The 26,797-nt window shown below is 47.1% G+C and overlaps 13 protein-coding genes across 13 annotated transcripts; 7 read left to right on the top strand and 6 right to left on the bottom strand.

The window, feature by feature from the left end:
• Positions 1-192: 192 nt before the first annotated feature.
• Positions 193-880, bottom strand: POJ06DRAFT_191295 (ribosomal protein L13e; the record flags this gene model as incomplete). Its single annotated transcript, XM_056184838.1, has 2 exons — positions 193-585; positions 689-880. Coding segments are annotated over 2 exons (585 nt in total), but the record flags the coding sequence as incomplete, so codon positions are not given.
• Positions 881-1,300: 420 nt separating this feature from the next.
• Positions 1,301-2,223, top strand: POJ06DRAFT_243655 (ribosomal protein S9). Its single transcript, XM_056186393.1, has 5 exons — positions 1,301-1,417; positions 1,472-1,516; positions 1,612-1,683; positions 1,763-2,005; positions 2,074-2,223. Exons 1-5 carry the CDS (start codon positions 1,394-1,396, stop codon positions 2,119-2,121), a joined length of 432 nt encoding a protein of 143 aa, XP_056047582.1. The 5' UTR covers positions 1,301-1,393; the 3' UTR covers positions 2,122-2,223.
• Positions 2,224-4,277, top strand: POJ06DRAFT_243652 (A1 cistron-splicing factor). The gene is made up of 3 exons (XM_056186392.1): positions 2,224-3,099; positions 3,155-3,526; positions 3,585-4,277. The coding sequence occupies exons 1-3, from the start codon at positions 2,691-2,693 to the stop codon at positions 4,196-4,198; spliced, it is 1,395 nt and encodes a 464-aa protein (XP_056047581.1). The 5' UTR covers positions 2,224-2,690; the 3' UTR covers positions 4,199-4,277.
• A 19-nt stretch (positions 4,278-4,296) lies between these two features.
• Positions 4,297-7,874, bottom strand: POJ06DRAFT_13501 (uncharacterized protein). Its single transcript, XM_056184439.1, has 2 exons — positions 6,008-7,874; positions 4,297-5,958 (listed from the first exon to the last, which is right to left on the bottom strand). Exons 1-2 carry the CDS (start codon positions 7,625-7,627, stop codon positions 4,396-4,398), a joined length of 3,183 nt encoding a protein of 1,060 aa, XP_056047580.1. The 5' UTR covers positions 7,628-7,874; the 3' UTR covers positions 4,297-4,395.
• Positions 7,875-7,889: 15 nt separating this feature from the next.
• Positions 7,890-8,535, top strand: POJ06DRAFT_243648 (uncharacterized protein). Its single transcript, XM_056186391.1, has one exon. It carries the CDS (start codon positions 7,949-7,951, stop codon positions 8,159-8,161), a length of 213 nt encoding a protein of 70 aa, XP_056047579.1. The 5' UTR covers positions 7,890-7,948; the 3' UTR covers positions 8,162-8,535.
• Positions 8,536-9,420: 885 nt separating this feature from the next.
• On the top strand, positions 9,421-11,171 carry POJ06DRAFT_264953 (uncharacterized protein; the record flags this gene model as incomplete). Its single annotated transcript, XM_056189035.1, has 3 exons — positions 9,421-9,789; positions 9,839-9,904; positions 9,963-11,171. The coding sequence occupies 3 exons, from the start codon at positions 9,421-9,423 to the stop codon at positions 11,169-11,171; spliced, it is 1,644 nt and encodes a 547-aa protein (XP_056047578.1).
• Positions 11,172-11,195: 24 nt separating this feature from the next.
• On the bottom strand, positions 11,196-12,275 carry POJ06DRAFT_285096 (ribosomal protein S11-domain-containing protein; the record flags this gene model as incomplete). The annotated part of the gene is made up of 5 exons (XM_056190189.1): positions 11,196-11,567; positions 11,623-11,900; positions 11,996-12,038; positions 12,105-12,203; positions 12,245-12,275. 5 exons carry the CDS (start codon positions 12,273-12,275, stop codon positions 11,533-11,535), a joined length of 486 nt encoding a protein of 161 aa, XP_056047577.1. The 3' UTR covers positions 11,196-11,532.
• A 439-nt stretch (positions 12,276-12,714) lies between these two features.
• On the top strand, positions 12,715-14,160 carry POJ06DRAFT_279660 (L-Aspartase-like protein; the record flags this gene model as incomplete). The annotated part of the gene is made up of 2 exons (XM_056189831.1): positions 12,715-13,302; positions 13,357-14,160. 2 exons carry the CDS (start codon positions 12,715-12,717, stop codon positions 14,158-14,160), a joined length of 1,392 nt encoding a protein of 463 aa, XP_056047576.1.
• Positions 14,161-14,257: 97 nt separating this feature from the next.
• Positions 14,258-16,217, bottom strand: POJ06DRAFT_243642 (uncharacterized protein). The gene is made up of 4 exons (XM_056186390.1): positions 15,865-16,217; positions 15,682-15,766; positions 15,572-15,627; positions 14,258-15,515 (listed from the first exon to the last, which is right to left on the bottom strand). The coding sequence occupies exons 1-4, from the start codon at positions 15,886-15,888 to the stop codon at positions 14,502-14,504; spliced, it is 1,179 nt and encodes a 392-aa protein (XP_056047575.1). The 5' UTR covers positions 15,889-16,217; the 3' UTR covers positions 14,258-14,501.
• A 467-nt stretch (positions 16,218-16,684) lies between these two features.
• On the top strand, positions 16,685-18,448 carry POJ06DRAFT_243639 (cytidine deaminase-like protein). The gene is made up of 5 exons (XM_056186389.1): positions 16,685-17,131; positions 17,188-17,239; positions 17,292-17,633; positions 17,685-17,778; positions 17,831-18,448. Exons 1-5 carry the CDS (start codon positions 16,870-16,872, stop codon positions 18,278-18,280), a joined length of 1,200 nt encoding a protein of 399 aa, XP_056047574.1. The 5' UTR covers positions 16,685-16,869; the 3' UTR covers positions 18,281-18,448.
• Positions 18,449-18,478: 30 nt separating this feature from the next.
• Positions 18,479-22,627, top strand: POJ06DRAFT_243631 (muts domain V-domain-containing protein). Its single transcript, XM_056186388.1, has 13 exons — positions 18,479-19,302; positions 19,359-19,416; positions 19,466-20,095; positions 20,149-20,582; positions 20,632-20,880; positions 20,940-21,041; positions 21,092-21,156; positions 21,206-21,579; positions 21,640-21,754; positions 21,802-21,927; positions 21,982-22,221; positions 22,286-22,393; positions 22,457-22,627. Exons 1-13 carry the CDS (start codon positions 18,577-18,579, stop codon positions 22,533-22,535), a joined length of 3,306 nt encoding a protein of 1,101 aa, XP_056047573.1. The 5' UTR covers positions 18,479-18,576; the 3' UTR covers positions 22,536-22,627.
• On the bottom strand, positions 22,570-25,445 carry POJ06DRAFT_13258 (rab-GTPase-TBC domain-containing protein). The gene is made up of 4 exons (XM_056184395.1): positions 23,889-25,445; positions 23,397-23,830; positions 23,234-23,347; positions 22,570-23,184 (listed from the first exon to the last, which is right to left on the bottom strand). Exons 1-4 carry the CDS (start codon positions 25,033-25,035, stop codon positions 22,726-22,728), a joined length of 2,154 nt encoding a protein of 717 aa, XP_056047572.1. The 5' UTR covers positions 25,036-25,445; the 3' UTR covers positions 22,570-22,725.
• On the bottom strand, positions 25,266-26,624 carry POJ06DRAFT_13226 (MED7 protein-domain-containing protein). Its single transcript, XM_056184393.1, has 3 exons — positions 26,155-26,624; positions 25,923-26,102; positions 25,266-25,856 (listed from the first exon to the last, which is right to left on the bottom strand). The coding sequence occupies exons 1-3, from the start codon at positions 26,374-26,376 to the stop codon at positions 25,497-25,499; spliced, it is 762 nt and encodes a 253-aa protein (XP_056047571.1). The 5' UTR covers positions 26,377-26,624; the 3' UTR covers positions 25,266-25,496.
• Positions 26,625-26,797: the final 173 nt, after the last annotated feature.

Raw genomic sequence — 26,797 nt, 5'->3', positions numbered from 1 at the left:
TTGTGAGACCAAACTGGTAGAATGTACATTCCCACCATTTAGATTCACGCATGTGTTTATCTGCCAGACCATTCTTTTATGACATTAGATTACAAAAACTAAGAAATGTACATAGCTAACACATGACTAATATTCCCAAATTTTACAATTCGTTTTATTTGTTCCTCCGTGCACTCCAAACAACTACCTCTTTTACTTTTTCTTCTCTGCGGCCTCTTCAGCCTTAGCCTTGGCCCGTTTCTCACGCACACCGACCAATCTGGCATCAGAACGAGCCTTGCGGAGAGTAGTATACGCGTTGAAGGCCTTCGCCTCCTCGGTAACAATGCGGGGCTCAGACTCTGGCGCGGGCTGACTGATAGGAAGAACAGCAGCGGTCGAAACCTGGGTGGCAGCAGCGATCTCAGACGCCTCAGAGTCACCTTTCTTAGGCTTGCCAGCCTTGCGGGGAAACACAATAAGCTTAGCTTGGTACTCCTTTAGTCTGGCAACATTTGCCTCAAGACCCTCAACAGAACGGTTCTGGCGACGGTGATCAACAGCAATGCCGATGGTCTTCGCGAACTTACGGGGAATACCGGCAATCTGCAAATCTGTTAACACTGCCTACATAAAATGCTGAGGAAGTTTGCGAACGTAAGTTCTAATCCCTCTAATGCACTAAAGCTTGAATCAAGAATCAATTCACCTTTAGTTCCTCTAAAGTGAAGCCCTTGCCAGCACGGACACGTCTATTGTAGCGGACAGTAGGGGCTCTGACGACAGGTCGCAAGGAGTCAACAGGTCGGGGGGCAACCAGAGCAGCTTTCTTGACACGAGCGGTTCTGCGTCGGAGCTTGCGTCCAGGCTGATCGAAGTGGACACGAACCCGAGTCTGCCAGTGCTACACCAAAACATATTAGTCCCTGAATCATCATGTCATAGAACGCATTGCACTAATAGTTGATCGAATAATGCGTCGTCATCTAGCATCTCGAGTCGGAACTAACCTTTCGGAAATGGTTGGAGAGGATGGGATAGTTCTTCGCAATAGCTAAATAATTATTAACACCAATACCAATAATAAGCCAATAAGAACTGTGAAAATTTAACATACCCATATTTAATGTTGTGGAACTGGCAACGGCTCAGAGTCGACAGGTGTATCGATAGATCGTTTCTTCTGAGCGCAAGCCTCGAACGTTTGGTGATCAAGTGCGGTGTTGTGTCGGTCCCTGACTGTGCAATGTAGGGCTTACTGGGACCGATCCTTAGGGTTAGGCCTGTGACTGCTTTTCTTGGTCGAAACTAGCTGCTCCCAAGCGGCTGAAAACACACCGCCAAAATCGAATGTCCTCAGAAGGAAGCCCTGTAACACGATATACTGTCCGACAGGTCTTCAGAAACACACGAAATGTCAGAGATTCAAAGCGTTCAGGTACGTTGAAGATTTGGTATATTTAAAGACTTTCGACTAATCTCTCGGTCGCAGACCTTCGGAAAGAAGAAGTCCGCGACTGCTGTCGCTTACGCCAAGGTACGACATCTCCAACGTTTCACTTGACTACTTGAGATCGATGCCATCGATAGTGCAATGATATCTTCAGTTCTGACACGAATAATTGATTGTAGGCGGGCAAGGGCATCCTGAAGGTCAACGGTTCCCCTATTGCTCTTGTTGAGCCTGAGATCCTCCGCTTCAAGGTAATTACAGGCCCTTCTTTCGTTCGAACGTATAGCTAGGAAAGAAGAATATTGGGGTTAACGTGTTGTGTATTTAAAGGTCTACGAGCCCCTCCTCATTGTCGGTCTTGATAAGTTCGCCAACATTGACATCCGTGTCCGAGTCACCGGTGGTGGTCACGTTTCTCAGATCTATGCTATTCGTCAAGCTATCGCCAAGGCTATTGTCGCCTACCACCAGAAGTACGTTGATGAGCAGAGCAAGAACGAGCTAAAGAAGGCCCTCATCGCCTACGACCGTACCCTCCTTATCGCAGATTCTAGACACTCCGAGCCAAAGAAGGTACGCAATACTGGAATAGTTGAATATTTTCTAGTATTCTGACATACTGACGAATTTGCCTTATATAGTTTGGTGGTCCAGGTGCTCGTGCTCGTTACCAGAAATCATACCGTTAAACACCCTTGTCCTCAGAATTTTCCATATATATATGTATTAGCTATCCTTGTATTATGACATAATTTGAATAAAAGTTATTGGGTCGCATAATCTTCTGAAGTTTCCAGGTACGTTAAGCTAACGTTTGCCGTTGTCCTTCTGGTTGTGTGGACCATTAGTTGCTGGCAATTGCAGCCTGCGAATGCACTGCACTCCACCACCTTCAGGAGTATCTGAAGCGATAAATTTCTTCCGCATCTCGGAGTTGTACCGTTACCGAAGCCACCTTATTCACATCACTCATGTTCGGCGGTTATGGATACGCATGAGCGCCTCTCGTCATACACCACATATCTTGCGGGCCACTAACACAGCGATTTCGTTCTCTTCGTTCCGTGATGGAACCGTCAATGATTATACCGTCGTAGATATGTCTTATAAGAACTTAAGAAGTGGTCGTGATTGTCTGGAATTGCGACAGCACTGAATGAAAGTCGGTATATTTTAGAGTAAACTCTGTGAAACTCTTGACACTTCACGATAACTTGGCCCCTGGCTTATATCTTATCCATCCTCCGCAATACCGTCAATGCCCTCGCCACCGCCGAAAACGACATTAATACTTCACAATATTCCGGATAAATGTCTGTTAGGAATTGATCTGCAATTTTTTACGTCAACAGCAGAGTTCAATGGGATCAAGCTCATTCCTGATGGTATTCATATCTTGCATTGGAGCCCTCCAGCTCCTGGCATGACTGGGATAGGAAATGCTACTCCCACCAGTTCTAGATTAACGAACATTGACGATGAAGATGGCAATGATAATATTATATCTGAGAGGCAGGCGGTGAAAGATTCGGAAAATATTGTTCTGAGCAATATGAATCTGCGGATGGCAGTCTTTTTTGAAGCCAGCGAGGGTAAAACACTTTGCATGACGTGGGACGACGAAGCAGAAGAATTTGTAATGTCTAAGCGTGAAGTCGACGATATTGGTATGTAGAAGTGGATGATTACAAGTTTAGATGTCAATAACTAATGAATCTGCAGCCCTGTTGAGACTCTATCCTCATCTCCTTCCATATCCACAGTCATCCCCGGAGTTTGCTGACCTGACGACTCAGCTGAATCCCGAGCTATTGTCGACATATCTTCCGGTGTCATATAGAAAAGGTGTCCCAGTTTCTTCAATTACCGCGTCCTCGACAGACTCATTACTCTTAAGTCAAGCTATATCGAGGGCCTCATCGAGCAGTAAAAGTTCAGTGCTATTAGATGACACCGATTCATTCAGGTTTTTGAATTTCGACCTCAAGAGACAGCGGACATGGAGAGAAGGCGCTACTGGACGCGAGCTGACGACGGCTGCGTTGGACAGAAGTTGGTTCCTCGGAGATTTGGTCTCCAAAGAGCGTAACGGGGGTATGCCTGTTGCTAGTTCTACACATAAATCGCCCTTGCTGACTCATATTTTGGGTAGACTATAATGCGGTTCTGGCAGAGCTTCAGTTATCCTTTATTTTGCTGGTCCTACTAGCAAACTACTCAGCTGCAGAGCAATGGAAACGCATCTTGGAGTTGCTCTGTAGCAGCAAGTCGGCCGTGTCTTCACGGCCCGAATTCTATCGAAAGTTTTTGACCATTATATACGCTCATTTTATGTGTATTCCAGAAGTTTACTTCACTGACTTGCTTGGATCTAATTTTGTGAAGAGTCAATTGCGGGAACTACGCAAGACCCTGATATATCCTTTCAACGGGTTTTTTGGCCCGGAACCGACATCTTCAGAATCTGAAATCACTGCTATGACATCTGATGTGAAGGAGGCCATGTTGCATCAGATCGAAGGTATTGGAAATCTTTTGGAGGCAAGGTTCGGACTAGATATGGATTTCAGTGGCACAGCACGGAGTCGACTGCGGCAAGAGAGTATCCTTGGCGTTCTCTCTGGCACATCAAGTAACGGTTTTGAGAAAATGCACCACTACGGCAGTGACGACGATGATGGACCTTCGGGGTTTGGCGCCGCAGACGACAGCGATGACGCGGAAGAGGAACGTGGCGAGTATGCGCCAGTCGTAGTTGATTTATGATGTGGTAAATAAGTATAGCATTGGGTTGGTGTCTGACTGTCTTTTTTGGTAAAAACTTGTGCATGTATAATAGCTGTATGCTAATAAATCCAATATTTATCTCCTCATGAACTACTTTACAACCGACCCAAAAATCAATACTCCATAAATGCGTTGAAAATAATAAAAGTACACCATATATTGTTCTGTGCTTGACGCTACATCTCATGATCCTCTGGCCCATCATTGTCTTCGGGCAGTCGCAATCTGAGCCAATGCATCAAAGCGTCGGTACCTTTCTGCACGATTTGCCATCGCGGTGTTTTGAATGTGTTCCCCTGTACCTTCAATTCCACAATTGTCTTAATTTTGCCAAGCTCAGGGGGCAGATAGCCGATTGAATTGTTGGAAAGATCAATCTTCTCGAGTCCGTTGAATGCATCTGCATCGATCTCCGATATCTTGTTCTCATGCAAATTCAGTTCTTCCAGAGTCGAGAATGCCTTGACCAAGTTAAGTGGAATATCGTGGATCTTGTTGAAGGACATGTCTAGTTTCTGCAGGCTCCGAAGCTGAAAATTGGCCACGAACATGATTAGAGAATTGATTGAATTGCACGACAAATTCAACTCTAACAAAGAACTCAACGAGACTGGTGACATGAAAGCCTCGTCTCCAAGGTTGTTGTGAGATATGTCGATACGTTGTAGCGTGTCAGCAAAGGCAAACGACATTATAGCATTCGGGATTGTTGAAAACTTGTTTCTTTGCAAATGGAGGTCGGTAAAAGCGTCGCTTCCATATCGACAATATTTCGCTGGCATATACTGTTCCACAAGTCGATCCGGGAAATCTGAATATTCACGCCCAGAGAGGTCTAATGCCTTGACTTTTAGTTTGGACCTCGTCAGACGCTTTTGCACAGCGATTTCTAGTAAGTCGTCGCTAATCCCATGCTCATCCTGTCGTTCCTTTGCCGATATTTCCTTCTCGTAGCGTGCACGCAATCTCGTTTTGACATCCTTCGTATCCATTGCCGCCAACGACCGTTCCCCGACTCTGTTCCCATCCCACCTTAGTGACTCCAAAGAATCAATAAGTCCAAGCCTGGGATCCAAATTCAAAAACAAGTTATACGATATGTCAAGTATCTTCAAATTCGGCAGTTCAGTGATACCCTCTGGTAAATCTGGCATCATATTTCGTGCAATATGCAGTTGAGCCAAACTCGGAGTACATATAAGCAGCATTCCCAAAGAGGATACCATATTCGAATTCAGATCTAGGATCTCTAAGGATGGTAAAATAATAGCAAAGTCCGATACAACCTTAATTTGATTATGGTTGACCTTCAAGACACGCAGTTCAGAAAATCGGGATAGTCTGTCAATCGATATAAGACTTCCAGATATTCTATTGTACGATAAATTAATCTCGATAATAGGGACGTTTTCTATCGAGCAAAAGGGGAACGTTCTAAGCTTGTTCGACTTGATATTCAACCTTTTGAGGTTACATAAACCTCTAAATGCTGTTGGTGCAATGGAGGAGAATTCATTGACGCTCACATTAAGAGCCTCTAGCGACGATAAGTTGCACAAGGACGACGGAAGTTCCCCGTCCAACCTATTGGACTGAAGATCGAGATCCACAAGCGAGCTGATTGTAAATAACACGGATAGCGACTCATTCGTGAGCTTATTGGCGCCAAGGTTTAAAACCTTGAGTGAGTGTAGTCTACTCATCGACGGCGGCAGTTTCCTCAGTCCGTTATGACGCAACTGTATCATGTTAGCCTCCTTTCGGGACCTAGGACCATCCCAAACATACGTCAACGGAGACCAAATGCGAGAACACTTCAGCGAAACGTACGTCCAGCTTCTCTATCGAATTGTCGGTGGCAGCGAAAGAATTCAACGTGGTGGTGCCTTCGTGCTTGAAGTGAATGACACAGTTTTCCTGCCCATTTTCGAAAAACTGGTACAGCTCATCTGGAATATCTGGAAGCTCAAGGTGTGATAGCTCCAGCTTGCCGGTTGATAAAGCCTCTTGTATCCTTTTAAGAACTTCCCAGGACACATCATTCTCTCCTTTTAGATCGAAAGAATCGATAGCTTTCTGAGAGCTATCTCGAATGTCGCATATCGTCGGCTTATCTGCAGCAGTCTGACCGTGTTGAGACACAGTTTGGCGCCTTTCCTTTTGGCTAAGCAATCTAGCTTTGGCGTGAGCTATCCGACGCGCTGGAGGACTGGCTATCTCAATGGCAGAATGAGAAGATGTTGATTTCACCTGCTCTGAACTCATACGTGATTTTGGAAAACTTTGGACTGGAGGAACCGTTTCTTTTGAACCGACAGTCAAATTCTCAGTCACTCTGCCGCTAGCTGCAATTGACCTCGTAATTTTTCTTGGAGGGGAAGCTCCAATTGTAGCTGCCAATGGTCTTACAACACGCGATGGTGTCTGATCCACGCGTGGCCGCGATGAGGTTGCCCCCGAAACCAGTCTTTTGGTTTTGGCAGTTTGCACGGATCCGTCATCTTTTTTCAATGGGTCTACCTGGCGGATAATGGCCCCACGAGCAGTCTGTGGAGGCATGATGGTTGCGGTAGTAGTAGCGCTAGAAGCCGTTCGCCGCTTGACTGTGGTGGGCGACGAAGATGCAATTGACATGGACGAAATTGGCCGCCTGAAATTTGAATACGTCCCGGTTGCTGGTTTCGTCGATATTGACGCATATGTGGAAGGTGTTTCGACCATTGACAGCGGTCGGATTGGCATTCGTGTTGTACATGCCGGAGTGGAAGAACTTGTCGATTTCGTTGCGTGCTGGATCGGTCGTTTGAATTGTGAGGATTGAGTGCGCAAGGGTGATGGCTGCAAATCAATTGTAGACGAAGGCGTGCCATATCGACGGAAAATACTGGACGCCTCGGAAGAATGCTTCTCATTAATTGCCTTTGATCTTGTCATCGGACCTCTCGATATCCTTTGATCCGCAGCCGCCGCACCCGTTCTATTTTCGGAGCATGGAATCAAGACTTGCGGTCTTTCTTGCTCCATTCGAGAACACTGCTGTGACATAGAGGACCCCGATCGGATAGGAATTGCCGGTCGTCGTGCTGCCTGTACATGAGTATAGCTGGGAATTGGGGTAGATCGCTCAAGCGATGTGAACGCGTCCGACAATGAAATTGATCTGCGGTGATTTCTATCCCGAACAGATTCCAGTCTGAGGTTAAGAGTAGTAGATGACCCCGTTAAACTGCGTGGTTCTCCTAGTCGATTCTTTCGTTGGGAATCCAGTCGTTCCGCAAAGCTGCTTGCACGGGAAGACGATAAAATATTGGAATCGCATACTGGGCGGATGCGCGTTTTGTTTGCCGTCGAAATGGGCAATCGAGAATGCGACCGCTGCACAGCATCTGGGGGCGTCCCAGGAGACATGCTGACATTTGCCGCTGTATGAATTTTCGGGAGGTGGTCGATGATATTAGGCGACAATTAATATAGTTTGAAATTGCGGACATAGACAAGCGAGTATCCAAAATCTGTAAACAAACAACAAATTGCAGTCACGTGTAGTCACATGATTGCGTATTTGCGGCGATACGCCAATATGCGCATACACACGCCATTATTTTGGTGTCAAAACTTTAAGGAAGTATGCGCTGTCCAGTCAGTCTAGTTATTGATTCCAGCAGTACAGCTATTTTGTTAGGTAGCCTTCCCAGACCTCTCCCTACGAACATTTTATAGTGTGCCGCCATGGACACTAAATACAACCTAAACATGGAGTTTTTGGACTCCGCCTCAACGATCCTGTCGTCCATTCCCGCGCTTATCAAACTACACGTACGAGGTGCTGGACAATGCTTTGGAGTGGCCGTCAGGTTTGTATACAGGGCGTACGAGCAGAAGTCTCCAGTGTGGGATGGCGTGCTAGCCTTGCTGCAGAACCAGCTCGACACCTGTCTCTAGTGAATTATTAGCAGTGAACTTCCGTCGTTTAGCCCGAGAGTTACCGACATACTTGCATTGTCCCGACATCTTTCACAACTCTTTACAAGTCTACCCCCACTGCCGACAAACATTTGTTGTAGTTCGTGAAATGTCTCGCACACACCAAAGTGCGGCAAGACGCACACTTTTGACAATACTGCGATCCTGGTAGAGCAACGTCGGACACTTCCATATCTGCGATGAGTGAAAAACTGTTTGTAGTGTACAAGAGAGTAATGACTGAAGGAATTTGAAGGCGGTAAACAGAACGCGTAGAAGCAAACGCGTTTTGCAAGATGTAAACTAGGAGGGCAAGGGGACTCAGAGAATGTAACGCGCAAAAGGGTTTCAACTAGACCAAATCAAGGAATTATAAACCTACTTCAGTTACTGCGAACAGAACGAGTTGGAGTAATGTAGGGTAAGGGTGTGGCTATTTTTCTTCAAGTTTTGACACCAAAACAAGCAAGAATTTTGAGGCGCGCTGTTCGGACGAGGCGAGACAGCGCGCTGCTTTAGGCTTGCTTCGCGCAATGGAGTCGTTAGCAAATCTTATCCAAAACCCCTGAGTCAACATGGCGAAATCGGCAAGGTCTATCTATCGGCCTCCTGCTCGTAGTTTGATCTTCAGTGAATCAATTTGTTAATGGGTGAGTAGTCTCTTTCATGTTACATGTTTTGTGGTTTATTGACATTTGAACTCAGAACTTCTTCGGCGCATGAGCAAGAGCAGCACTCGTATCGACGGTCCCTTTCACAATCATCGCAACCCAGTTGCATATCGGGCAGCCGATAGGCTTTCCTAGTGTGTCGTGCAGTCCAACATACGTCGGTGACATTGCACAACAGAGTAGTCAAGAAGGCGCATTTACACCTCGTCGGGACTGCCGCGCTATTCCCACATTCGAGTGCGTCCGGGACTGGCTGTACTCAACGTGATCCCTTACGGCTTGCCGGCTTATCCTCCCTACAATAAAGTATACCGTCCATACAGTATTCCTTCGAATCCGCAAATTGATATTGCTTATCCAAGTGGCCAAACGTCGTACCCTGGGGCTCAGTAACTGCAACCACGTCTGCGAGCAACTTTGCATCTGAAAAAGAGTCCATCTGAACCTATCCAGATCCAGTCGAAATTAGGCAAAGTTAAAGCGATCCACACAGCTGCACCAGTGGATAGCGCAAAACCAAATACTCTGTCCCGACCAGAGCAGTCGTTAGGATTGGCTGAGAGACAGATGCCGTCTTCGCCAGTTGTAATCACACCGCCTCCATTTACGACTACGTCGACTTCGCCCGAAAATATATCGTCCAGATCTACAGCGACGTTATCGCACAGTCCCTCCTCAGGGCAAGATCAGAATTCAGCAACGCCAACGCTAAGCTCTCCACAGCCGCTCGTCTCCCGTTTTCGACCACTTGCACCAGCACCACTCCAAGGGACTACACCAATGGCACCTCCTCTAAGATTGTCATCGAGCTCTACCGCACAAATATTTTCACCTTCCTCCACGACCGGCTCAAGTGGTTCCTCGCGAGCAGCAGGTTCAAATGTGACTGCTTCCTCGCCGAGAGGGCAGACCATTGCAAGCGACCCTGCAGACGAAGTATGGTTGGCTTTGGTTCTATCAGAATTGTAACTCTGACAGCTTCTAGGAGGACTGGGAAGACCTACCGTCGGCGGCAATCAGAGAAATGGATCAGACTAATGCACAACATCAGGTACTTAAGATTTTATCGTCCGCTTATAGGTATTTTGACTAATACTTATCCCGCCAAGCTTTTCCGAGCAAATGCTGCTATCCGGCGTCTGCGGTCTTCTCTTAGTGTGGCCCGAACAGCCTCCACTCGGTACCGCTTCGATTCTAGGGTGCTGAGATTTGAAACTGAAGAATCGCTTAAGCGTTATCAGGTCGAGAACTTCATAATAAAGCGGCAAGTAGACATATTGCGAGTCAATCTGTTGCGTGCTCGACCGTCAGATCAGAAACCGTCAGAAAGTGAAATGGCAGCTAGAATTGAAGCGGACAAGTATCGGTGGCGGCTCATTCGTGCCAAGAGCCGACTTTTTGAGACGCAAAAGATGCTCGAGGGAAAAGAAATGGAGATTGATCGGCTCAGGCAACGATTAGGAGAGGGCCGACTACAACGGGACGGTCGCGTACAAGGAGGTTCATCGCTTGCTGGTGTTGCTCGTGATGGTCAGAATCATAATAGCAAACAACGAGCTGGGAGCAATGACGACGAAGGTGCCTTAGCTGCTCTGGGAATACTAGCTTCGCAGGTCTTGAGTCAGCAACAGATGGAAAGCTCGGATGAACAAACATCTTGTCAGGAGACAAGCGAGCGCCGGACTGCACATCCGGAGAAAGAGGTCGGAGCTATATCTTCGGCATCAGCAATTCCCACAGCTCAACGAGTCGTAGCACAGGAGTCAGTGACCACACAGGCTGCAGAATCAGACACTGATGTTTCAGCTACGGATGTAGAGCATACAGATACAGAACTAGATGACCAGTTTGAGGATGCGGAGGAGGCACTAGCTCCCACCACAAGCCATTCGAGGATGAAAAACGCAGAGTCGAAAGCAGATATCAGTAATGATAACAAAGCTACGACAGAACAAATAGTCGACAATGGCGAGGATCTTAATACGTTGGAGAGAGCTACCAGCGCGTTCAGAAAGTCTGAGAATACCGACAATTTCGACCCAGACGAGACTATTGAGGTTCCATCGTCCCCAGTCGCTCTAGCAACATTCCGAAGTATTAACGAGAGGAGGTCGCCAAGAAAACTGAACCTAGAGACTCAGGAAAGCGAATCCCCGTTAACGCCCCGAAAGACATTGAAACATAGAAGACGTCGTTCGTCAGCATCCACCGTGTCTGAAAGCGAGTCTGTTTTCCACGATGACCAAGATATGCTCATATCACCTTCAGGTCGTTTGAAACAGAAACAGAGCGCAAACCCCAAAAAGTTACGTGTATGATGATTCATGACTATGAATGTATTTTCGCTTGATGACACCGGTAGGATTTACTGTGATTTATGTTGGTTTCTATAAAAATCATGTTTGTATTCACACAGTTTCGTCACCCTGTGTCGTCCCACTTGCATCCATGGACCATTCTGTATTTTTAGATCATTAGTTGTACTTTTTAGCGAAGACGGAGTTAAATAAAGCCTTATAGTTGCTGATGCACTGTGATTGATGAGAAACGCATTCATATTAATGGTACACCGTAAGCTCCAATTTATTAGCTTTTATATATAAAACCACCGTTTTAAATATCATGAGATGACACATAGAGGAACATGACGAGTAGGAGAAAGCGAAATGCGGATGCTGTTCACAATCTGCGACCTCTGCGACCACCCTTCCGACCTGTAAATGCATTAGCATCCGCATCAACGTAACGTATATAAAAGAGGGCACATACGGGTAGAATCTGATGGGACAGGGGTGACGTCCTCGATACGTCCAATACGCATGCCTGCTCGGGCAAGAGCTCTCAACGCACTCTGAGCACCAGGGCCAGGAGTTTTGGAGCCGGTGCCACCAGTGGCTCTGATCTTAACGTGAAGGGCAGTGATGCCGAGCTCCTTGCAGCGGGCAGCGACGTCTTGTGCAGCCAACATGGCAGCGTACGGAGAGGACTCATCACGGTCAGCCTTGACCTTCATTCCACCAGTAACTCGGGCAATAGTTTCACGTCCACTGTAATCACCATCCGTCAGCATTACGACTAAAACTTTCCGCTCACAACAATTTCCTATAATTATGTTTGTGAAAGCTGAGCGAAATAAACGCACCTGAGATCTGTGACGTGGACAAACGTATCATTGAAAGACGCAACTTTCACATCATATTAGCCCACCGTATGCAATTAACCACTACCAATAATTATTCAAGCTAACATACAGATACGAGCAACGCCGAAGACGAGCTCACCATCTCTGATCTGAGGACCAAGGGAAATGTTCTCTGCACGACTCTCGTCAGTGTTCTCGACATTTACCTCTAATTATCATCAACGATTCTACACAACCGCGCTAACATACCCTGCGGACCCTTAGCTGATTTTGGTGGCATTGTATAGATGTGAATGTAGTTGTTGTTGCGGTAAATGAGACGCGAAGCAGACAGGAGAGGAACAAATTACTTAGAACGGTACCCAGATCTTAACAAACCCTATCCCCTACCAACTCGAAAGTCGAGGTTGTGTCTGGGTATACAATTTCCGTTCAGTTAGTTATGGGTTGTTCGAAACGCAGTCACGTCCCAACAACATAGCCCTAACTCGTTCGAAGACAACGGAATCATAATGACTAAGATATAACTAAACATCACGTGCTTTGAGCCGCATTGGTCATCGGCAAAAGTCAAAAACGCAGAGCTTGAATATTTCACTATTTCACAATGCATCCGAATTTGCAGTGTGTCACACGCAATTGTCTAGTAGGTATTATTAACAATGTCCAAGTTTGACAGCTATGCTTCACCCTTGTCGTCGCGATATGCGTCGAAGGAGATGTCTAGTTTGTTTTCTCCAAGGACTCGATACTCAACTTGGCGGAAGCTTTGGCTGAATTTGGCTATTGCGGAGAAGCAGCTCGGTCTAACCGCCATCACAGACGAGGCAATTGACCAATTGCGTGCCCATGTTACTATTACCGATGAGGAGATTGATGCCGCTTCTGCTCAAGAGAAGATTGTCCGTCACGATGTTATGTCACACGTTCACGTGTACGGTGTTGCTGCTCCGGCTGCTGCAGGTGTCATCCACCTTGGAGCGACTTCTTGCTTCGTTACCGACAATGCCGACTTGATCTTCCTCCGGGATGCTTGCGATCTTCTGCTTACAAAGCTTGTCAATGTCATTGACCGGTTGTCCGTGTTTGCTCTGGAATACAAGGATATGCCTGTTCTCGGCTGGACTCACTTTCAGCCTGCGCAGTTGACCACGGTTGGCAAGCGTGCCACGCTTTGGATTCAGGAACTTCTCTGGGACTTGCGTAATATTCAGCGAGCGAGAGACGATATTGGACTGAGAGGTGTAAAGGGAACTACTGGCACTCAAGCTTCCTTCCTTGCTCTCTTTGACGGTGACCACGACAAGGTTTGTCTGACACTCGATTCGTTGAATCGATGGTCATGTTAACGTATAATTTAGGTCGAGGAGCTCGACCAGCTCGTTGTTGAGTTACTGGGATTTAAGTACGCTTATCCCGTTACTGGTCAGACTTACTCCCGAAAAATCGATATTGATGTTCTCGGCCCACTAGCTTCGCTCGGCGCTACTGCTCACAAGATGGCCACTGATTTGCGTCTATTAGCCAATCTCAAGGAAATCGAGGAACCTTTCGAGAGCACGCAGATCGGATCGAGCGCCATGGCGTACAAGCGTAACCCAATGCGATGTGAGCGTGTGTGCTCGCTTGCTCGTCATCTCACCGGTCTGTTCCAGGACACCGTTCAGACTGCCTCTGTTCAGTGGTTCGAGCGTACGCTTGATGATAGTGCTATTCGACGGGTTTCTATCCCATCGGCTTTTTTGACAGGTGATATTATCCTCTCCACCCTTCTTAACATCACGTCCGGTCTTGTGGTTTATCCTAAGGTCATAGAGAGACGTATCAACAGCGAGTTGCCATTCATGGCTACCGAGAACATTATCATGGCCATGGTCCAGAAGGGCGAGAGCAGACAAGAGTGCCATGAGAAGATCCGTGTGCTTTCCCACCAGGCTGCTCGTGTGGTCAAGGAAGAAGGCGGTGATAACGATCTTATTGAGCGTGTTAAGCGAGACGAGTACTTTACTCCTATCTGGGATGAGCTCGATAAGTTGCTTGATCCCTCGACCTTCGTTGGCCGTGCTCCTCAGCAGACTGAGAAGTTCGTCAAGGTCACAGTTGCTGACGCTCTTGCTACCTTTAAGGAGCGTCTGACGTCAGAGAAGGTTGAGCTGACCGTTTAGACGTGTCGCGTTAAACGGACGATTTTGGCTTCATATTATTGATAAGCATGAAAAGTTGCTCAGGTTTCTATAGAATAATCGCTAATTTGGGTCGGATAACGGGAATAAAACTTTTGATTCATACTATTTGACATGTTACATACTATACATTAGCATAGCTAAAATGAGTACTGTGCCTGAGTCTAAGCAGCCAAAGCAACAATTTTCACGATACAGCGCAACTGCATCCGCAAAGGCCAAAAATAAAGATGACCTAAAGACAAAACCTCCTGAACCCAAAATATTTGATAGGCCAAGCAAGGACCCGGAGCCTAACATCTTCTACTTCACGGGACCATCGTCTAATTAATTTGCGCCACCTCAGCAGCATTCCGAGCTGCAAGGACAGCTCTTCTGCATCTCACGGCATCGGCAAGGTCTTCAAGCATGGGGACAGTATCTTCCCAAGCCACGCACGCATCGGTAATACTGACACCGTACTTAAGCATTTCCTTGCCTGCGTGAGGAGGAACGTCCTGTCGTCCAGGTCCAATATTGCTCTCAATCATAAGACCCATAATGATATCCTCGCCCTGGCGAATCTGGTCAGCAACGCACTTAGCCACCTTAGGTTGATTTCGATAGTCCTTATTAGAGTTGCCGTGGGAGCAATCGACCATCAGCAAGGTTCCAGCAGGGAGCTTCGACTTCGCGTCTTGAATGTGCTCAGCATCGAAATTTGGGCCGCGTTTGCCGCCTCGGAGAATGACAAAGCAGTGTTCGTTACCCTTCGTGGTCGTGATTGCAGCGAGACCCTGCTTGGTAACACCCATAAAATGATGCGGCTGAGAAGCAGCGCGAACGGCAGAAATAGCAACGTCAAGCGAGCCGTCAGTGCCGTTTTTGAAACCGACGGGGAACGAGACACCCGAGGCAAGTTCTCGGTGGAGCTGAGACTCAGTGGTTCTGGCACCAATCGCGCCAACCGACAAAAGATCAGCAAGGAACTGCGGGCTAATAGTGTCAAGCATCTCCGACGCGATAGGAATGCCCATGTCGGTGAGCTTGCAGAAGAGCTGACGGCTGACACGGAGGCCCTTATTGATCTGGAACGACTCGTCAATGTCCGGGTCATTAATCAGACCCTTCCAGCCGACAGTAGTCCGAGGCTTCTCGAGGTATGCCCGCATGACGATCAAAAGATCGTCTTTCAGTCGGTCGGCGAGTTGTCGTAGTCTATGTGCGTAGTCATAGGCGGCTTCGGGATCATGAATCGAGCAAGGCCCAACAACGACCAGTAGCTTGTCAGATTTCTGGGTGAGAATTTTAATGGCGCCTTTTCGACCGCGAATAACGGTCTCAATTGATTGCTGTGACTATGCCATGTTAGCACACAATTTTCACGATAAGCGCATACAAGCGGACAACATACAGCAGGGAATTCGAGCTGAAGCAGCGCAGGGGGCACTAGAGGATCGTATCCGACAACTAAATACGCTGTAAGCATTGCACCCAGCAGTAATATCACTCTGGACAACGTACTTCGAACATCCTCGGGTTCGTCATTGAAGCCGCTTATACTAGAAGCTGCAGACTTCGTCTGTCTGAAGCCTTCGGCATTGAACATCTGTATTAACGTCCACATCAGCGAAGTTCCGATTTCACCTGCTCAGAGCGCCATGCAATCTGCGTGCAATCTCTGTGCAAATGTTGTATGTCACATACTGGCATAGCTGCTGGCGGGGACATTTTAGATTCCTTCACGACTTATTATGCAAAATATCAACTCAAGATCCTTGCTCTATATTCGAAGAATTAGGAATACTCGCGATAATGTAGGAGATAGGCCAATGAAGAGAGCTGCGAAGGGAAAAAAATGCTGAAAACGTTCGCAATACGCGAAAACAAGTTAGCCGACTGTGAGAGTCACACAACGTCGATCGATGGCATTGGGAGTTTGAGCAAGCCGAGTGAGCGAGACTAAGGGTGCGTTTGGATTCCCAATTATTTTTCTTACAAGTGGAAAATAAGTGAGGTAATCCAAACGCCACGTCACTTAATTTTTCAGAAAATAATTAGAAAATAATTGCCCACACAAAAAAATAAGTAGGTCAAACCCACTTATTTTCTACTTATTAATTTTCCCCCCCTCTACAACGTACTTCAACCCACTTCCACAGCCACGTGCCAAGGAAAACGTTCGTTGACGCGCACCCAGAGTTTCGAATAACCCGCTGCCTTTCTGCAACAATAACCTAACCCAGTCGTTCACAATAAAGTTGCCCATCAACAGTAAAGTAGCCCTAACCTTGCGATGGGCTGCCCTGACATAGACTCGGACCCTATGACTCGTTTCTTCCGAATCAAACTCCGCGACCAGCTGCTCTCACCATCGGTAGGTCCCGACAATGGATTTGGACAATATATAGGAGTTGACATATCCCAGCAACTGATTAGTTGTCCGTGGAATGACATCCAATGGCTCTGTATATGGGCTTAGAGGCTTACGATACTAAGGAATATACCAGCTAATCTAACTTAGTGACTTACCCGTACTACACGATGGAGCCGGGTAATGCACTTGTTCCACATATTTTCGTTTTGTTAGAATTTTCTTAAAGCGCCCGTAGAGTAATCGAACAGGGGCAAGTCCACAACAACATAGCAGCAAACACTTTAATAGCACGACTGTTTTCACAGTGGTCTGTCGAGGTCGTCGTTGCTACTCAAATGCCACCGTCGGTTGGGTCTTCTCGGACGACGACCGTGTCGTCGACGGGCACGGAAACTTACCTCCATCATAAGGCACCCCATAACCGCCACCATCGCCATCACATATCGCTCTCCTCCAGTTTACCCGCCTCTGCGAGCGCAACAGTTGCTAGGGTCACTAGTGTACTAGCCTCCAGTAAAGGTCACCAGCAAGCAAATTCATCTGCCAGATCTTTTGTGCAGGTGAAATCGCCACATGAACGCACTGAACTAGAGCTCGGTATGGCCACGCATTTCTCGCTGGCAAGTGCGACCAAGTCACTAATATCTTCGCAGTCGACGTGTGGGCCACTACTATTCCAGCACGAATGGCCACCTCCGTTGTTTCGTATGTTCGTCGCTATCGCGATTGATTGGACAATATTAACTGTGTGGATTAGGCATCTCAAACAAGAACTTCCTAAAGACCCTCATTCATTACTGCACTTACGGCGTCTGGTAAAAGAGGCTGAAGTTGAACAACAAGGCTCAGTTCTTAAAGCATCAGACCAAGTTGTTCTGAATTTACTGATATGTTCGATTGACGCCGTGCCGTCCGAAGACGAAATCAAGCGTATGCTTCTGTCAATGACCGAACTACAAGCGGCGAAGATGAATGACAATAAACTATTTGTTCCTGTCATACGAAAAGCTCCTAAGTATCCGGCTCTTACAAAGCAACAGTCAAAAGAATGGTCGGATGGCACATGGCCTATTATGTGGCGGGGAAATCCGCATGCAATGTGAGTGGTACCGGAAACATGTCGATCCCGTGCGCGGCCTAACTTGTTTAGCATTTCGGAGTTGCCGAGTGAGGACGAGGATCTCTACAAGCGATATATAGAGAAATTGCTTGAGCTTACAGAGAAAGCTAATAACGAGGGTGAGGTATGTTGTGTGGTGCTTTGTCGCTGCCCCTTTAATAGGCTAACTTTACCAGATGCCAGTTGCGACCCTTATTGTCGATCCTGCGACGTACGAAATTGTCGCCTCAGCTGTAGACACTCGGAAATCTTCAAATAATCCGTTAGCTCACAGTACAATGACGTGTATAGCAAAGGTAGCCGAGAAGGAATTATGGCGACGACAGAACGAAGCCACCGCAATGCAATCAACAAAAGAGCCGCCACCTCAGGCGTATCTCTGCCACAACTTGCAACTTATCACTACGCATGAGCCATGTGCTATGTGCAGCATGGCGATGGTGCATTCTCGTATATCGAGACTCGTGTATATTAAGGATATGCCTCGATCAGGTGGTATCGACCGTTCTAGTGGGCCTGGCTATGGTATTCACTGGAACAAACAATTAAACTGGCGTTTTGAGACCTGGAGATGGGATGGGCAGAACATTTTATTGTACGATATTGACGAGGCTACTAATGCCTAACGGTTAGAGCCGGCCGCTTGTAGACAAGTTTTGCAGGCTTCCTGCTAGATCTGTATATATTCCTCATTGACGCATTTTTGTGTAAATCGGTGTTAGTTGTGCGGACTTACTTTTATCTAAATGCATAGTTGATATTATATACTATTTCATTACATTTGTTATGACTGCATTTCAGTGCAGCTTGATTGATTTTGTTAGTGGACATTCTTGGTGCGCGTTGCACGCGTTCAACTTTACGCGCCAAACGCATCGTGTCTAGTAGTTCAAACATCTCCCTTGCGAAACCATCGCGACCAATGTCCACTCAACCAAATAACGGCCGATCTCAGCAGACAATAAATAGGTTTTTCTCTGTTCCGACAAAGCTACGCGCGTCGTCGGAAAGTGCTCTCCAAAATGGCATTGTAACAAGTGAGACCGCCAATGCTACGAACGGCAATGGCAGCGACCACGCACCGTCATCCAGCTACCAACAACCGAAGAGAAGTCACTTTGGGACCGTCAACGGAAATGTGGAAAACAAACTCGCGTCGGTCAAGTTAGATCGACTAAAGAATTTCGTGAATACACCTGGGAAGCGCGCAGAGGTGCAGGAGGCGGAGGCAGTCGACGATGCCGATCGTACCGCGAAAAGACGAAAGATCGCCGGTAATGGTCGAACCGGAGCGGACATTCTGGAAGCTCGGAGGCGTCTTTCAATGATAAGTGTTCAAGGAGGACGGTCTGGCGAGGTGCACCCGCCGGCAGTGGAGAGCGAGGACAGAGTATCCGCTGAGGAAGATGCCGACGAGGAAGAGAGTTCAACTTTTTCAGCCTTACGAAATCGATTTGGAGCAGAAGGTGATTCCGAACCTCCTTCATCTCGCGGTAGCAGAGGCTCGAAAGGGAAAGCTAGCACTGCGAAACCCAAAAAATTGACACCGATGGTGCAGCAGTACATCGACATCAAGCGTCAACACATGGATACTATTATTGCCTTTGAGGTCGGCTATAAGTTTTACTTTTACGGCGAGGATGCGAGGGTATGTTTTCAGTATATGCAACCATGAAGAGTATGAATATTAACGAATATCGTCAGGTTGCTTCAAGGGAGTTAAATATTGTATTCATCCCAGGATGGATGACAATTGAAGAAGGTAGGAAGACGTTAATAACCGTGCCAATGATAATACTGACATCGTCCAGCGACGTCGACAAACCCAACATACGAAAAGTTTGCCTCTTCCATCGTGCCAATCGAACGTATTTATTTCCATACCAAGCGACTGACAGAGAAAGGTTACAAAGTCGGTATTGTCCGACAACTCGAGACCGCTGCGCTTAAGGCTGCTGGTAGTAACAGAAACACTGTCTTTAAAAGAGAGCTCGCCGAGGTCTATACTAAAGGTACAATCGTGGATGACTTTAGCAAAATGGGTGGCATGGTTGGCGAAAGCCAGTCGAGTGGATTCATATTCTCCATGTGCGAGGAGTCGTTCGGCAACAATCAAAATGTTGCAATTGGAATAATAGCGTTGTCGCCATCAACAGGACAAGTTATATTTGAAGAATTCGAGGACGGGTTCATGCGCGGTGAGCTGGAGACCCGATTACTGCATATCCAGCCATGCGAAATTGTCCTCATTGGAGATATAACCAAGGAATCGGAGAAAGTCCTGAAGACAGTCGCATCTCATCATAAAGTTTCTTCGGAAAACATTAGAAGCGAGCGAATAGATAAACCGTCGGTTGAGAATGCTCGCGACCAACTGACTCGATTCTACGGAAATAAGATGCAAAGCTGGCAATCGGACGATGCGGACAAGAAGATTGGAGGTGGGCCCCGGTAAACAATATTTCTGGTCGTGTATTCTGACACACTTGTATAGACGTTCTTGAGTATACCCAATCGTTACCCGCTTCAGTGATTGTCTGCCTATCTGCGATGATTGAATTTCTGAAAGAATACAAACTGGAAGGAATATTTGAGCTACCAAGCTGTTTCGAAGATTTCAAGTCGAGATCTCATATGATTCTTAACGGTAACACTCTATCCAGTCTTGAGATCTACAGAAATCAGACAGACTTCACTGAAAAAGGAAGCCTCTTTTGGGCATTGGATCAGACGCGCACTCGGTTTGGCCAACGATTACTACGAAAATGGGTCGGAAATCCGCTTATTGATCGTGAGCAACTTGAGTTAAGAATTGCGGCGGTGGAGGAAGTCAAGGAAAGTAGATCTGAAAGATGGTCAACGCTAGTTTCGTTGCTGGCAAAATTGCCGGATCTTGAGAATGGCTTGATTCGAATACATTATGGACGGGTGCGTAATCGCGCATCAACAGTGATTTCAATTGTTCTGACGATTACAGTGTACCCGATCAGAATTATATGTAGTACTTCGAGCGTTCGATCAGGTGTGCAGCGCATTTCCAACAGCGGGCACCGAGCGACCATGGAGGTCTGAGATAATCAATGAATGCTTTGCATTACTTCCCAAAATGTCCTTTGAGATTTCTGAGTTTTTAAGCGAGTTTGATCACACCGCGGCACAAACCAACGACAAATACCATTTTTTTAAGGACGAGGACCAGTACCGAGACATTCAAGACGAGAAATTAGTAAGTCTGCCCTGTATATACACGAGATCATCGATGAGAAGTAGATACTCATGATTTAGGGGATATTATCTGTTGAGAATGAACTTGATACCTTTATTGTTGAGGCTCGGAAGCTGTTAAAAAAGTCTTACGTTAAGTATTCATCGTGGAATGGCAACGATGTTTGTGCTACGTGTTAGCGCTTTATTGACGGACTGCTGACATTCATTAGTACTTAATTGAGCTCCGGAATCAGGAACTGCGTACAGTGCCTAAGAATTGGGTCAAAGTCAGCGGGTATGTAAATGCATTACATTGACCGAAATCGATGCTGACTGCTATTGAGTACAAAAAATGTATCGCGATTTCATGCACCGGAAGTTATCAGTCTTATCAGAGAAAGAGACCAGCGGCGAGAGGCACTCACCATTGCATGCGAGCAATCCTACAAGCAGTTTCTGATCAAGATATCCGAAAAGTATCAAGACTTTCGTAATATCGTGCAGGCGTTAGCGAAACTCGACTGTCTGCTCTCGCTTGTTGCCGTTTCGAAAATGCCTTGTTATATCAAACCGACATTTGTGGACGAGCCGTGCATTAAGATTGAAGGCGGGCGGCATCCTATGGTTGAGCAGCTACTTTTATCGTCGTTCGTTCCGAATGACATTAATATTTCATCGAGCGGCACGCATGCTATGGTTATTACTGGTCCAAATATGGGTACGGTTCTGCCCCGACTGTTAAAAATTGGGGCTTTGCTAAGTTTATGCGTCGTTTTAGGTGGAAAAAGTTCGTTTGTCAGACAAACCGCGTTAATTGCGATTATGGGCCAGATTGGTTGCTACGTTCCGGCTCAGTCAGCGACATTGGGCGTGTTGGATGCGGTCTACACTCGGTGTGCCAATTCTATCGAATTTAACGACTTATTACTGACGTGCTTAGTATGGGAGCCTACGACAATATTATGGCGGGTGAATCAACATTTATGGTAGAACTTCACGAATGCAGCGACATTATCAGGTCAGCTACTCCAAGGTCGTTGGTCCTGTTAGACGAAGTTGGCCGAGGGTAGGCGATCAAAGCTTCATAATTTTATGATGACTTATACTAACTGTCTCGCAGAACTGGGCCGATTGATGGTGTAGCAATTGCCCACTCCGTACTGTCCCACTTCATCACGGACATCAGAGCACTAACACTATTCATCACACACTATCCTATGCTCTGCTCTTTCGCAAACCGGCATCCAAAACATGTTGCTAATTATTACATGGGTTATATGGAGCGACAGACAGAGGATGGCGAAACAGATATTGCGTTTTTGTATCGGGCCGTCCCTGGAATTGCGCATCGGTCATACGGGTGAGTGGGCCGCGTTTGACTGATCGTCGTGTTGGTAACTTTTGATGACTAACGACTTGTCCAGCTTGAATGTCGCTCGGTTGGCGGATCTTCCGAAATCTATTCTCAACTGCGCGGCGGAGAAATCGGCAGAATTAGAGAAGTCTTTAACGGCTACGCAGCGGTTGAATTGGTAAGACACGGGTTTGAGCATGAGTCGAGATGCTTATTGTGATTAACGTGACGTGAATTATAGGGCATTATCCGCGCGTCGTGAGATTACGAGCGAGAATCCAAACCTAGAGGAGTTGCTTAGTTTAGAGGAGTATTTGTAGTCGCCCTGCGAGATGTGCATTGTGTAATATACGCTTTCATTTTGGTCGTGGGCGTGGTTTCGTATACCAGATAGGTACCTTAATATAATGGCAATTTTCTTCCAACCCAGACTCGCCCATTCTGCATGCAATAATCCTAATATGATACAAAAGTGAAATATATATATATATACAAACCACAAGCGCCTAATTACAAGAAACATCTCATGTTCCTAATAAACTCAAGTTCTATGGTTATAACATCAATATCCGCGTCCATAGGTGTGAACTTGATCGAAGTCGCCTCCCAGCCGATCATACGCATCACAGTGTCTCTATCGTTAACCAATAAGCTCGTGTTCAGATATTTAAAAAACGCCAGAACGATGGCTATGAGCAAAGCTTCGAAAGACGACGGCGAGGTTGAAGCGTTTGGACCGATTGTTCGATGTGTGGACGTTGGTGGAGGGAAGTCAATGAGCATTTCTAGGAAGAGGATGTCCCACAGACGGGGAATGAAGTCCATGGGAAGATGCCGCGTGAAAAGAGGTACAATTAGAGCGTCGAGATAATTCTCGCAGTGGATGTCGAGGACAGAGACGAAATGATGGTGGAAAGATGGAAGATGCGTGGCGAAGGCTTTGTCAAATGCATGGTAGAATTTCGAGAGCTAGAGCTATGTCAGGTATGGTAAAAATATTGTAACAATAAACGCGTACCTTTTCTCTGTCGTTCTTATATAAGGTTAGAAGGGATTGATGGGCAATTATATTGGCCAAAGCGGAAAATGTATCGGGTGCTGATAAGTTTAGTAGTAGCGCACCAGAGATCGTCTGATACATAAGTCAATCAAAGATTCGAAGCTGTACGAACTACACTCACACTCATGCCAGGATTGTATGCCACATTTCCTTTACTATAAACTGTATAGGCACGCAGAATATCCACTAGGGATTCATGGAGTGGTCCACCTCGCTGGTAAAGCTTAACTTCCGGATAAGTGCAGTCGACGTCTTTAAGGATCTGATCGTAAGTAGAACTACCATTTTGCACGTCATCTTTGTCTCGAAAGCTAACGAGCAGCGCATCAAATTGCTTAGCCGTGACGTCGAGTGCGTTCCCAATTAACAGTTTCCAAACACGTTCTCGATCTCTCGAAGGAATCCCGCTTCTCCAGATTATCTCTCGAGTTCGTGTCTCCGAAATCTTGACTGGTAGTTGTTGCATGACTTGAAGACTCCAGTGGGAAATATCGTCGTTCTGTCTCCTGTAGAAGTCCTTGACTTGTTGCTGGAGCCGATCCTTTTTCTTCCTCTCTGGTGGACTGGTGTTAGAATATCTGCCTGCAATAGTAATATACTCGTTCTATCTTGCCTTGCTCTTGTGATTGCTGCATCATCTTACGAAATTCTGTAAGATGCTTCTCTTCTTCGTGTTTTGTCTTTTGCGGTAAATGTGACGGTCTTGTAAGAGACCGGTTCGGCATGTCCTCCTTCGTTAAACTGGAGCTCTCTTTTGCCGGTTTGGGCTTCTCGACTTTTGTCGTGTTGACCTCGACAGGCTGTTGCACATTTGTCCTTGCAGCCATTTGTTTCTGCATTGACTTTCTCATGGCATCACGATAATCCTCCAAAGCAACTGTGAGATCTTTAGCTTCTTCCGACAGATTGTCCATGGCTTCCATCCAGCCCTTTGACTGTTTCATGGCGTCGTGCCCTTGCCTGGGCCAGCTTTTAGACGGCGTTGCGTCTGGCGTTCTTGCTTTTTGCCTGCCGGACGAGAGTCCTGGTCGATCCAATTGCCCGTCTCTCGCAACACCGCCAGAGTCCGTGTGGCTTCCAACCTTCACTCTGGGCGTGAGAGGCACGTTCCAAAATATGACATTATTAGGAACATCGACATCATCCGCAGAGCCGGTAGATTCTTCATCGCCGTCTTCCGAGGCTGGGCGCGATGAGCGTCGTCGTCCTTGCGGTCGTCGGAGTGGAAGCTCTTGTTCTGCCTCCGCCTCGGCTCGAGTACGGTAAACTGGCGACGAAGTTGGCGACGGTCTACCAATATCAGGGTCAAGATGGGTCGGCGACATATTTTGGAATGATAGGGACGAAACCCGTCGTGGTTGCGCTGCCAGGTTGGAAGCCGATGGTTGCCGTGGAAGCATTTGCGGCTGCCCCGGTGCTTGCGGGATTGGGGTCCGCAGATTGGAGTTACTTCCACTAGGTGAAGATTTTGTATATCTGTCAGTATTGTTATAAGATCGCGACTGTGATATTGGCGGTAAATTCGGTGAAGGGGACCGTTTGGTGCTTTCCGAGATTAGATCGCGTCCGTCATGATTTGGGTGCACTGCAGCCACCGCGTATGTGGCAGTCGGAGAGTATCCTAAGTCCTTTCCGACGTGCCTTGGGCTATTTAACGGAGTATCTGGATCATCGAGCGAGATAACCTCGAAATCGCCGGGCGCAGATGGGCGTGGCGACCCGTGGGAATGCCTCGCCGATATTGGTGTCAGATTTGACATTCGAACTCGAAACTGGTCAGACACAATAGTTAGAAATTAGTGATATGTTTTTATTCGAACTATTCTTGAGATCCTCGCTCGATTCAGGACATGCACGTGCGATTTGTCAGGATATTGGCCGCAAACGGTGAGAGCCGACGCGGTTACACTGGGGCGCGGTCAGCGTTTCTCCGGGGACATTAAACGGCGCGGCTCGGCTTAGACACGAGGACCCTCAGGGGCTTTTAACAACATGGCTATCATGTGACAGTTCGAGCGAGGATCTCAAGAATAGTTCGAATAAAAACATATCACTAATTTCTAACTATTGTGTCTGACCAGTTTTATAAGAACCCCAGTACGACATTCTGAACAGCGCACACCCAACGCCTTTACGCTTCAAATAATAACCAAAAGAAACGAATCCCACCCATCTATGCGCGCCGGGTAACATTAAACCGATAATCAGAGTAACCCTGTAGTTACATTTTGGTTGCCAACGCACTCCAGATCAATAAATCTCTTTCCTTCGCTTGATCTAGTTGGCTAGTGTCTTGAAATTTCTGGAGATGGGAATCAATTTTCTTCGTATCGTCCTCTTCTATTGGATGCGATTCTTTGATCTCCAAGCTATCTATTTCAGACTTTGCGGTCGCCGACGATAGCACGGATTCAATGCGCTTACAAGCGCGCTTGGCTTGCTCTATTTGAACTTGCTTCCTTTCCAGCTGTTCCTCCATCATGATGATCAGCGACTCGCGCGCTTGGTGGGGTCGGTACTCATTCAAGAGATGATGCATGTTTATCAGGATTATCCTCATATCTTCGACACGATCGGGAAACTAGATCAGACCGCCAGTAAGTACAAAAACGATTAGAAGAGATGCACACTGCGATATAGAACTGACCTGCTCTGGGGAAATCCCCATCACACCCACCAGCTCGAGGTATTTAATCAGCAGGCTCTTGGTCAGTTGTTTGAGCTCGGAAACCCGATACGAGGGGTCAGCACCGGCCTCATCTGAGCTCGCATTGGAGAATAGCTCCGGAATACCTAGAGCAGAGAGCGTTGGCAGAATGTCATGCGTCTAACCGCAGATCAGAGTTAGCTCACCACCGAAACAACTAAGATCAACATACACTCCATATGTGGCCGAGACTGCGATACGTACACGGCGGATCGTCCGGACCAGTACCGGCGTCAGGAGGCGGCGGCGGTACAAGGCGAGCGAGATGTGGAGGAAGCGGCTCAGTTTGGGCACGCGCGTTGGCGAGCGCTCTTGTCGCCTCGGAGGTATAAGCGCGATAGAATGCAGGCGGAGGAGGGAATGCGGACGCCAGAGCCGCAGACTGGTCATCCATCGTGAGCCGCGGCGGTGCAAACAACGCAATCCCTGTTGACGACAGCGATCAGAGGATAAATAGAACGCCAGGCGAAATAGAAGAATGGAAGCGGCGCAAACACAACAAACGTGGTGATCACGCAAGGACAAGATAGGTCGAAGCCAATGGATATTGCTAGTGGCTTGCCGGCTATCTCGTAGATGAGTGGGGACTCGAATTTTAGCGGCCACTACTCAAAACGCAAGAACACGATAATACTGTAATGCTGTTGGTTGTTGTGGTTACTAACTGTCCTGGGAAGGCTGCACGTGCCCCTGCGCCTGGCCAATCACGCAGATGAGTCGTGCACCGTGCGCGCAACGGAATGTTCGAAAGCGCTGTTCTGCCCCACCGCTAACGCGCTTGCGCCGCATCTTCCACGCCGCCAGGCCCGCAATAC

The sequence above is a fragment of the Lipomyces tetrasporus genome, assembly GCF_029532465.1.
Source record: "Lipomyces tetrasporus strain NRRL Y-64009 chromosome Unknown POJ06scaffold_1, whole genome shotgun sequence".
Classification (NCBI taxonomy): Eukaryota; Fungi; Ascomycota; class Lipomycetes; order Lipomycetales; family Lipomycetaceae; genus Lipomyces; species Lipomyces tetrasporus.
Note: the sequence above shows the minus strand (reverse complement) of the source record. Positions and strands in the feature narration are given on the sequence as shown.